Source organism: Gordionus sp. m RMFG-2023, chromosome 4 (assembly GCF_954871325.1).
Source record: "Gordionus sp. m RMFG-2023 chromosome 4, tfGorSpeb1-WG-v2, whole genome shotgun sequence".
NCBI lineage: Eukaryota > Metazoa > Nematomorpha > Gordioida > Chordodea > Parachordodidae > Gordionus > Gordionus sp. m RMFG-2023.
The window spans coordinates 33,708,818-33,721,393 of record NC_088778.1 but is presented as its reverse complement, the minus strand read 5'-3'; the positions used below and the strand labels follow the sequence as shown (position 1 = coordinate 33,721,393).

The following is a 12,576-nucleotide window of genomic DNA, read 5'->3' as shown; positions in this document are numbered from 1 at the left end:
GAAAAGTTTTTTTTTAAAAAAATTAATTAAATTGTATATTCAATATTGGGGTCGCTTCTTTTCGACTTTATGACTATGACGATGAATATTTCAAATTTAAACATACCTCCTCACCCTTATCATATATCTTTCTTTCTTTCTTTCTTTCTTTCTTTCTTTCTTTCTTTCTTTCTTTCTTTCTTTCTTTCTTTCTTTCATTCATATATATATATGATACCAGAGATGTACCAATCAGGCAAAATCCACATAAAGGTAGGTACTTTATGCATAACTTTTTAATTCTGCAAGTTCAGAGCTTTCAATTTTTAAAAAAGAGGCTCAATATTTAGCCTATTTCTATATTTTAAAAGGATAAAGTAATACGAGCATGAGTAAAATACACTTAAGTTTTAGACAATTTTTAATAAAATATACGCTTTACACGAATTCCTTGATTACCAAAACTCGATATCGGACATATAAAGTATCGAAAAAATCTTTAAACAGCTGTCTCTTCAAATATAACGAAACGATACATTTTATGTATCTTGTTATATATAACCTGACGTTGAGTAGGGATTATTATTTGATAAATTAAATTAGGTTGAGCGATTAATAACAAGACATTTTTTCTATATTCCATGTGTAATAATGGTTTCTGGCATGGCGATTAAGGGCCCTTTAACACGGTTAGGGAGTGGCGATCAATTATAGGGGTGTTCTCTTGTACGTGCCCATTTTATTATCGCATTATTTTATATTTTCTCTTCAGAGTGGCCTCGGCGTCATTGATTGGGGGGGGGGGGAATGGTCTGGAGTACCCCGTGGCGATATCTCGCAATGCCAATCTAAATCTAAAAAAAATATTGACGGGCGTAATGTAGAAATAATCGTCATATTAGATCACTTTAACTAGTCCATTTGGAAGTAATTGTTCATTCAATCAAAATATTCGTCAACGATACCTACCAACTATCTCTTCTTACCCACCCATAATTCCCAAAATTAGCTTTTCTTTAAAGAGTTAGGGCACCGGATCTCATTAGGGCAGAGGATCTCAAGGAGGGTTACTACCTATGTCAGAAGATGGGCCTAAACATAGTAACAGCTTTAATATTACAATGAACGAAACTTCATGAATAAAAATCCTATATTTGGGGTGCGTATTAAACATCTCAGCTCGGTAAGGGATACATTCACTAAGTGAGCCTCCTTGATTTCGAATCGAATGAAAGGAAAACAGCTAGAAAATAAGATTGCTATATTTCTTCTTATTCCCCAGAACCATAATTCAAAATTATGACTCCCCTCCCCCCTTACAACTAGTGTGCAATTACGTATCTTACTTTACCCCAATGAACTCCAGCTAGGCAAACATGAATGTCCGTCTCAAATGCAATGCTTTTAGAACACAAATCTACCAGGACAACCATAATAACTACTTATACTACACCCGACTACTTCCGTAACACTTATTAGAATTTGAATAACTAAGAATGATTCCATGAAATAAGAATGCTGAATCGTAATAAATAAGATTTTTTAATATACGCGCTATTTAAATATTTTATTTTATATTATATTTCGTTGATTTATATCGATTTTAGTGAATGAGTTATTTATGTGTTTTTCTAAATGTTTTCGAAATTCTCTCTATATTGTGTGTCTGTTTTTGTTTACATCATTCATAACGTGATTATTTAAACGCTTTGATTATCAATACTATAATACCAGTTGTTTTTTTTTAAATAAAAAGGACAACCATCTTGAGAAATTCTGAAGAGATTCTAATATATTGCATGGAGTGAGGTGAGAATAACAGCAAAACATTTTCAGAGCTCCATTAAATAAACTAGGATAAAATACTTTTTTTTTATTCGCGTACATTCATCAATGTATGAGATCTACTATTTCGTACTAATCAAGGTGTCTTCAGAAAAGAGTCGAAGCATATTCTCAGATTAAATGGCATATCGCGGAGCCTAAAAACCAGATCCCAGTGAATATTTTTCTAAAGAATTGTTAGGCAAATCACGTATCAAGAGTTTACGTTATTGCGGGCGCATGCGCAGGAATATGGGCGAAGGATTTTATTTTTTATTTAGAATTATTCTAGGAGTTATTCAAGAATATAAGCTCCAGAAAGTTTATTATGACTAGTGACTGGTTGTTGTTAAACGGCTAGAATTTTAAACAATTTTAAAAAACGGGCTAACTCAATATGTTATCCAGAAAATTTATCGCGCATGACTAAGGATTTTGTGTCACAGATGGTTACAAAGATTTGGACATCTATTAGCTAAATCTCAAAGGTTTAGCCAATATTTTTCCGGGTAAAATATTGGTGTTAGTCATATTTAAAAATCAGCTCGAATCGTACCGTTTAACCACACTACTAGCGCATGCCTAAAGATTGACAATTTCTTATTATACAAATTTCTTTAAATGTATAAGAAAGAAAGAAAGAAAGAAAGAAAGAAAGAAAGAAAGAAAGAAAGAAAGAAAGAAAGAAAGAAAGAAAGAAAGAAAGAAAGAAAGAAAGAAAGAAAGAACTTTCCATGTATATGCTAATCCATTTTCAGGGATAGTACTTATTTATTAGTGTTATTGAAGGGCTCGACTTGAGAAAAATATTGCTCAAGCTAAGATGGTGCTCACTCATAGATGGCACAAAGGTTTGGATATCTATCAGCGAAGTCTCGAGGCTTAGGTGCCAAAATGTATCACGGAAAACTTATCCTCAATAAAAATATGTAGATTTGAAAGGATTATGCAGTAATAATATATGCAGATTTGTAAAGTGCTTCCTGATTAATCGAGAACTTTTATTCTTGTGGGAATAAAAAGTATCTAAGAGGTAGATACAGATATTTATTAAAACGTTGTAGCTTCACTAGGGATGAGGGGATGGGCGGTGGGTTGTGATAGGGGCTTTAGCACTCTGAAAATTTTATCATTTTGAAAATGTTGAAAATAATTTTTGAGCCCCCCTGAGATTATGAGAATGTGAAGACTAAAAATGTCTTTGGAACGATGGGCTTGTCTTGCTGCGCGAGTCTAGGTAGACTAATATTAAATTTATAGTATTCTTCTTTTGACTCAACAATTATATATAATTTTTATTGCCATCAATCTCCTTAAGTTCCAATGAAATGCTTTCAGCTATTCTCTTTTGTTTCTATCGAATCGATGTCATTTTTTAAGAGTATTTTACTTTAGTTTTGCAGTTGATATTGTTTCAAATGATTTTGGAGGGAAATTTTTAAAATGGTAGATAAATATAAGGCTAAAGAAAGTTTGAAATCGATACTAATTCGTAGAATAAAATGATAGCTCTAAGACATTTAATTCTGCTGCGATTTATGACAGATGAATGTAAAATAGAATATATATGTGTGACGAGAAGTAGGAATAGGCAATATTACTGAAATATATTTTATAGCCTGCGCTGTTGTATCCATAGAAGAATTGTTAATGTTATAAGAGATATTTTAAAGAAATTTAAAAAGAGACATTGACACTGTTCCTGTTCGTCATCATGATTGACTCACCAATTGAAAATATGAATGAGGAAAAATTATAATTTAAAAAAATACAAATATAATAGTTTTAAATTTGTGCTTGGTTGCTACTCGGATCAGGTGTAGGGTTGTTAGCAAAACCTGTCCAAAAAAATCTTCCAATCTGATCTTATCGGGAGATATGCTAACACTAGGCGGAAAGAATTCCTAAAACATACTATTTCGACCTTAACTAAATTCTTAACAAAAGTGGTGTTAGAACTCTATATAAATTGTACAGCGATATGTATGAACTATTAATATAACTTCTATATAGATTAAAAAACATGGGAGCTGTCCTGATAAAAAACTTGAGTTTCTTGTCTATTTCTAAGAAACTTAGGATAATTAGGCGGACCAGATGTTAAATAGATGTCCAAATTGTAAATCAGCACTTCTACAAGCAAAGAAACAAAACTCTTCATTAGTTCATAGAAAGACCCACCCTCAGATTACTTGGTCACATTATAAGGAACATTTTTAATAAATAAGATTTCTCTGGAATATTCTACATATACCCCCCCCCCCTTATGTTATATAGATGTACCATTCAACCAATCAAAGAAAACATGTCTTGCGGCCATTGTATATATAAAATGGGGGGAAAGGAAAAATATCCCTTAAGAGTGGGGGTGGGATAGCTTCTAAATAAATAGGGTACAAAAGTCTTGGGCAAAGAGGGAAGGTAAATTTTGACCAGTTTTTCAAAATAAGTCTTCGATATAAATATTAGCAAGCCACAAACTCAAACTCATGAAACGACTTGCCAGATAACCATATGATCATTTTATTGAAGGTGTTCGAGATTTAAATTTCCTTCTACCAATCAATAACCTTTTTATTTATTTTTTTAAACTTTATTTTAGGTTCTAATTTCGCCTAAAATAGTGCTAAAATTTGAGTATTTGCTATTAAACTTTATTTTTTGATACGCGAAATGGTATTTAGCTAATTTGCTAGTAATTTTTGTTTATTTAACTATTAAAATTTTATAATTTACTATTACATTTGCTCATATTATGCATCTTAGAACAATATATCATATTCATTCATGATAATTTCACGGAAGGCAGGTAACGAAAAACCAAGAAATACATTTGAAATCTTTTAATTTACTTTATTTTTATTATTATTACTAATATTTACAACTATATATATTAAATACTATTTACATATATACAATTTAAGATTAATTTTTTTAACAAATTCGTCCTTAATTAAATTAACATTTACAAAAATTAGGATAATTTAAAAGATCATTAAATAAATTTAAAAGAAAGGATTTTTACAAAAAGGTCATTAATTACAAAGTAAAAAATATGCAAATTATATATTAACATTTCCCCCTTTTTTTAAGTCTATTTTTTTTTCTCAGTTTCTTCCAGTCATTCATTTCTCAAATTCTCCATTAGTCACTTGTTCAGATCGTTTGTTTGACCATTTGATTATCGTTTGTTGAATCGATTATCAAACATCTTTTATGAAACATCGTTATCATTGTTGAAACGTCGTTGGTTGAACATTGCTAGTAGATTTGCTCTTCGTATTGATCATCCCATTTCTCTTTCAAAAATATATATATTTTTTTACAAAATTTTTTATTTATTTATAACAATCATTTTCTATGTCGCAGGTTATATTCTCGCTTTTGAACTTGAACCTGACTTTGAATTTTCGAATTTTGAGCTTCTTTAAATTTTCGAATTTTGTTGAACTTGTTAACTTCTCCCCCTTCTAAAAATTTTTCATTTGTATGTAGTAGAATTTTCATTTGATATTTTGTTCGTTGCCTGAGTCATATCTTTTTCATTGGTTTGTTCGTAGCTTGTTATCCTTATCGTCTAATCATTTGATTGAACATCATCCTCACATAGCTTGTTCATATCGTTATTTATTATCATTTTTATCAATGTTTGTAAATATATATTATGATCAATATATCTCAAATAAAATAATTTTGGAATAATAGCAATGATAATGGAATAATAATTTATCAGAATCATTCATAAGAATAAGAATCATAATTTGGAATATAGAATAATAGAATATTTGGAATTGTCACTTTTTATATAATAATTTTTTTATTTTTTATTTAATTTTTTTTATTTATAAATTTTACACCTTTATTTATCAATTTAAACAATTTTTTATATCATAATTTCTCTTCAACTTGTTCTTTATAAAAAAAATTCTCCTTCTCCTTCCATCTAAAACTTACGATCTCCATATCGTACTTTTAATCTCTTTTTCAACATCATGATATTTAATCACCTTAATTAATATTTGTTTTAATTTTCTTTATTTCTAAAGTTTTTTTAAATTTTTTATTAATTATAAAATTATTATTTTATTATTTACTTCAATTTTTATTTCATTATTGTTTTTAATCACTATTATTTCATCAATTATTATCATATGATTTATTTCTTTTAATTTATAAGAATTTATTTCTTTATTAACATTTGGTATTAATTTACATAATTCAATTTTATTCAAGTTTATATTATTTTGACTTTTAAAATTTTTATTAGGATAACATATATTATATGATCTAGTTTTTCCATTTATCTCTTTTACCTTTTTATAATCACAAAAATATTTTAATAATTGCTTCTTCATAACTTGAAGCTCCATATATCGGTAACATTGTGTCCATAAGCAAATATAAGTCATCTGGTAAATTAAATGTTAAACTCAAAACATCTTTACTATCATGATATATTAAATAATTTTCTAATTCATCAATGGATTTTGTTTTATTCTTATTGTCCCAAATAGGTTTTTTCATATTATTAAAAATTTATTATATTTATATTTAATTTTATATTTTAATTATCTCTTACATGTTTTTAGAATTAACATCATTTTCCCCCTTTCTTCTATCACCATGTTCCAGTATCTAAAATAATTTGTAGCATAATAATTATCTGTCACATTAAAGAAAAACCAAAAAAATATATTTTAAAATCTTTTTATAATTGTTTCCATAGGTAATGTAATGATTAATAAGTACGCTGCCACCGCGATAATTTCACGGAAGGTAAAGAAAAACCAAGAAATATATTTGAAATCTTTTAATTTTACTTTATTTTTATTACTATTACTAATACTGAATATATCGAAATTTTTTACAACTATATATATTGAATACTATTTACATATATACAATTTAATATTAATTTTTCAAATTCGTCCTTAATTAAATTAACATTTACGAAAATTAGGATAATTTAAAAGGTCATATAAATTTTAAAGAAAAAATTTTTACAAAAAGGTCATTAATTACAAAGTAAAAAATATGCAAATTATATATTAACAATTCACTTAACCATATTTTAGTTTTTTTTCTTCTATCCTTTAGAAAATATTTCTAGTAAAATTTTATTCGAATAAATAATTATTTCTAAGTGATATTCAACTAAATTAAAAGCCAAATGAGTACAATACACTTTTTGAGGCAACAAGGCATCCATTTTATCTCCCTTTTTTTCCTGCCCCAAATTCGGGCAATTACATATGTTGCCTGGGAGATAGCTCAAAATACTGATATTTATATATTAGACTAGATATTAAATTACAATTAAGGAATCAGAAATAAGAGAATTGCCATCGACCAGTCTAATTAATGGTGTGGCGATTCAAACAAACTCACTCCTTTTTACGACACTTGGGGAAATAAGATCATCTGAAAAGTTACTAAATATCGATTTGATATTCGCCGAAAAACGATCCGTGAAAAGATATCGTAGAAAAAAAATTTAGCCACCCTGATCTAAAAATTATTTTTAGAAGAAATTCGGGTGGAAAAAAAATCAGGGTCGGGTCTGAAAATATGAAACCCGGGCCGGGCAGAAAAAATGTTTAAAAAAATCCGGTCCAGACCATGCTGATAATTTTTATGTGGGTATTCTGTACATCTTGGAATGCATTTCCGGTCAAATAAGATTTTTCGGATTTAAAAATCGCTCTCAAATAGCCGATTTAAAATGGAGCTTCCGAATCCCAATGAATTGTAAAACCCCAATAGGTACAAATTACCGACCCATAAAGAGTGAATTTATCTCACCGCACTGGGGCGGGCCTATTTTGTTGGTGGCTACCCCCATCTTGAAAAAAAGGTGGTAAAGATATAACACATTTTCATAATTTCAGATAAGATTCCAATCAGACCAACAAAAAAAATTATTGGGTAAGGTCTATAATAAACAGATCCAATATAGGACTATATAGAATATGTATTCATTTTAAAAAAATTTGGTCAGTATTACTAGAATCCTTCCATAGACAGACCTAGAATTAAAAGCATAAAAGTCTTTGGAAGAGATCACACTCGGTTCGTAGCTAAGTTGTAGGATTCGACATTTTTAAGCAACGAGAACCCGATGGCATATAACAATACCTAGGACTGACGATGCAGTTGAAAGCGTCGTTGAAGGAAAATCAGCTGGACCCACCATTTTGGTAACCCATATGGTAATTATTCTCGTGTTAAAAACTACTCTTAAATTTGATAACTTTGCTCCCTACAATATTATCTCGATGATTCAGGCAATTCTTCAATAAAGTATGTGTCAGGACATAGGAATAAATTAGCCTCTAGTTTAAAATATTTAATAAATGATATGATGAGTAACCAAAATGGCGTCCCCCAGCTGTTTTTCAATTGATTTACACTTTTAATGAATGCATTGTCAGTCTAGGTATTATTATATGTCATTGCAGGAACCTGACAATGTTATTATGGACAGAAAATTCGGCAATAAGATTATATGTATCACAGGAATTGATCAAGGTTTTCAACCCATAAAATAAATTTTGTACAAGTTGTCGAACCATATAAAAATATTTTGAGATTAGATTTTACCAGGGGGTATGAATGAACTGTGATAAATATTGATTTCGTTTTGGTAATAACAAGTTTAGTCAGAGTTTTCATTTTGTAAAAAGAAATAACAATACCGGTTCAGTTTCAAAGTTTCTTATATTACAAAAAAAAAAGATATTTTAAAGTTTAAAGTGTTTCTATCAAATTATCCCAATAAGGAAAATAAAAATTTTGGTTAACACTCTCTATACACTAACTTAGGTAACTGACACTTGGAATAACAAAATACTAAAAGTTGTGACAAACATCTACCAATCAAATATTGATTGAAAATAATCAAATCCCCCCCCCCAAACAGATGGGGAGGGGTGACTCTATCTCTTAACTGATAAAAATAGAGTTAGTTACAATTGTCCAGATGAGTCAAATAATTATACCATGATCTATTTAAAACATCATCTTATTATGAGGGTAATTTATTATAAATATTTCTAATTTTTATACGCTTCTTTTAACAAAATTTGTATATAAAAAAATATTGGGTATAAAAATGAAAGGAATTCGTACATAATGCATATTAAAATTACTTTAAAAATTATATATATATTAAACATAATATATCATATCACATAAATAAATAAAAAATAATCTTAGGGATAGGTGGAGGAAATGAATGTCCTTATTTTTAAAATAAATAAAAGTTTGTAAATTTGCATTATTTAATAATAAGAAAAAAAAATCATGTACTTAGCTCAAATTAATTATTGCAATATTTTCAAGATCGTACTGCGATCTAAATGAAGATTGAACCACTTGCATTTATTGGTGACAGTAGCAGGGGTGTGATTATGTAAAACATTCGAGGGTTCAGAAACAAGAGCTCGAGCATTTTTAACATTTGGAATTATGATGACATCCTTTCTGTTTGTCAATAATTCAAGGTGTGATGGCTGATACTTTTTTGCATCATCTTTAATAGGAGCATTGAGTAATTGATTGCCCTCGAGATAAGCTTGACCATATTTCATTTGGGTGCAATGGAAATCACTGAAGTTTAGTTTTGTCATTTTATTGAACAATTCATCTTGTGGGTTCTTGCGTTTCAGATTATTAAAAATCTCATCAAAATTGTTAATCATATCATTTTTGGAAGACAAATCATGGCTAACCTTAGATGACTGGAACAAAGCGTCTGGTTTGATTCTCTTTAATGAAGAACTTTCTGCATAGTTTTGGTGGATATCAAACCCCTGGGGTACAAAAGCAGATTGCATGATATTTTTATCAATGAATATTTTCGAGAGGATATTATCGCTGACCATTTTAGTAGCCTTGTATTGCTTCTTATATTTATTATTCATTTTGCAATGTTTGATCATAATTTTAGCTAGCTGTTTTAAAAAATAATCGACTAGATAGAATTTTTGATCCTCTGGATCTTTAATAACTATATCATATTTATTAAAATTTAAATAACTATGACTAAAATAATTTTCGGAGTTAATCAGAGAATCTTTTTCCTTGATCAATGAATATAATTCCTTGAGTGGAAACCATTTTATTTCTTGTATTTCATATCGAGCTTGAGGTTTAAGTAGAACTTGCTTTGAAACACCAGATATTATAAACAATTTGACAATCTTTTTAAGATTACTGGTGAGATCAGCATTGCTGGTATCTTGATTAAATTGTTGTAAAGTAATATATGATTTGTTATTTATAAATTGAGTTATATCTAATCCGGTTTCTTCTAAAACTTCCCTAATGGCACATTCACATTCATTTTCAGCTTCATTTATCTTTCCTCTTGGAAAACTCCAAAAACCTTTATTATTTTTAGCGCCATAACCTCGTACTAATAACACATGACTTAGTGATTCGTCCAATATAAGAGCACCACATACAGGTATCAGGCTTCTATATCTTTTCCATTCCTCAATAAGTGTTAACAGTAATCCAAATGCATATTCATCATTTGAGCTTAAAAATTCATCATTTAAAATTTCTGGAATAATAAAGGATAAAACTCCACTAGCTCTTAATATTAAATATGCGAAGTGACTAAACCCACATCTTGGTAATGAGCTATAAAGATCTTCTATATCATCTTTGTATGTTATTAAATTATTGGAGTTAATATTATCTGAATTATGAGAGTTGTCCAACAGAAGCATTTTATTATCATAATCTCGTAGACAATAGTCCAAATAAAACCAATATGCTTCTTGGCACATAAATAAAACATGAATAGAATTTGAACGTTGATTTTGAGGAATATTGATTAAAAAACGTGCACTTAGGTTATCCAATATACTTTGTGGAATATTTGGAAATTGTGGCCTTTTACATAAAGATTTTGCATGACTGTCATTATTAATTACAGTAATCGTATTTGTATAATTATCATTTTCTATGGTCGATTGATAATTAAATTTTGTCCTTAGTAAAGAAAATGGTTGAGCACTAAATACGTCATTGGAAACAAAGTCTGAAGGTTTAAAATTTAATTCTTTCAAGCTTTCATATTTTTGTGGTGTATAGTCATTTAAAAGCATCATATGTATCTAAAAAAGAATGTAAATAATGATAAAAATACTAATACTTTACTATTGTTAGCGTATTTCATCAGTTTTGTTCTTGGCCTTTGTTATGGATGGTTGTACTAAAGTTTTAATGGCTAGTGCTAAACATTATCGAACATCTGGGTCATGGTGATATAATACCTTTTTATTGACGGTACATATAATTAAATTGGAACGATACGAAAATCTTACTCAAGGATCACACACAAAATCGAGATGCGTTGCCTAATTTTGAACATTTCATTATGGGGAAAAGTATTTAAGCTACTGTTTTTCTGGAAAAACAATAATAATTTAGAGTCAAAGAAATTTCTTTAAAAAATGTGTTACAAATTATAAACCTAGTCCTTAATATTAACCTTCAATATACAGAATTCGGCATGTAAATTTTTTTTATTGGTAATCCATCGTCTTTGATCAAACTTTGACTGTCTGTGTTTTTTGCTCTTCTTTAGAGCTATCTTAATGTCTCATTTAGACATAATTTAATTCTAGTTTCTTTAGCATGTCCCCAATAAAAAGTTTAAGTAAAAGAATATTATGAATGATATTATATTGATAGAAAATAAATCAACCAAAAGATGATTCAATTAATAAGTAAAATAACAAATAATTGATTACATTAATAGATTGTCAAATATAAATATACAATTAAACGATTATACATGGGCGATATGTTTATATCACATATCGGATTTTTGGTATATTTTTATGGTGCTAATGGATATTTAATTTGTAATTATTGATTATCTTCAAATAGTGAATATAAGTTTTCTTTTAATTAATTGATTAGTGATCATCTTCTTATTGATATTATTTACTTATTTTATTCTACTACTTGATTTATTCACAATCAAGATGCTAAATAAGAGTACAAAATTAATAGTGGATTTATCAAAACTTACACTTATATCGGGGTCGGGCCTTTCTCTATTTTCTTATTTCTAGTGTTGTTTAACGACCCAATTTTTTAAAAACGGCCAGATTAAAATTTTAGCCTAAATAATATAAGATCCAAACCTTTCTGCCATCTATGAGCGAAATCTCGAGGATTACATAATATTATTTTGGCTAAAAATCTATAGGGCCGTTTTTAAAATCAACCCTAATCGGGCTGTTTAACACTATTTATTTTCCATAGGTTAAGGCCGCATTCATAGTGAATCCGATCCGACACTATTTAACAGCTGATCGATTTTTAAAATCTGTTTATGAGATCAATTTTTTTGTAATAATATTAATTTTGTCTTTTACATGATAATAGCCTAAGAAATATTGGTTTTAATAAAGAAAAATTGATTCTCATAAACCGATTTTAAAAATCGATAAGCTGTTAAATCGTGTCGGATCGGATCCACTATGAATGCGGCCTAAGCGATTATTTTTTTTTATCCTTAAGTCATTTATGGCGTAACTTAAATATTTCAAATGTAATAAAAATTGTTTCTTTCTTTTTGTTAAAAACAACTTTTTTTATTTTAAATCAATTTGTTTATAAACTAATATTAAATTTTATATTTTATAAATCAATTTACTTAACAAACTAATGTTCAATTTTTTATTTTTAACTTTTTAAAAAAAGATCAATTTATGATAAATTACATTGTCAATATATATAGCAAACTATTTT

At 28.4% G+C, this 12,576-nt stretch overlaps 1 protein-coding gene across 2 annotated transcripts; it reads right to left on the bottom strand.

Moving 5' to 3' along the window:
* Window positions 1-8,851: 8,851 nt before the first annotated feature.
* LOC135927925 (uncharacterized) lies at window positions 8,852-11,040 on the bottom strand. 2 transcript variants are annotated; one of them, XM_065464198.1, is made up of 2 exons: window positions 10,972-11,040; window positions 8,852-10,928 (listed from the first exon to the last, which is right to left on the bottom strand). In XM_065464198.1, the coding sequence occupies exon 2, from the start codon at window positions 10,920-10,922 to the stop codon at window positions 9,126-9,128; it is 1,797 nt and encodes a 598-aa protein (XP_065320270.1). In that variant the 5' UTR covers window positions 10,923-10,928; window positions 10,972-11,040; the 3' UTR covers window positions 8,852-9,125. The 2 variants fall into 2 exon arrangements, with proteins under 2 accessions (XP_065320270.1, XP_065320269.1); XM_065464197.1 differs by having other exon boundaries at window positions 10,967-11,011.
* Window positions 11,041-12,576: the final 1,536 nt, after the last annotated feature.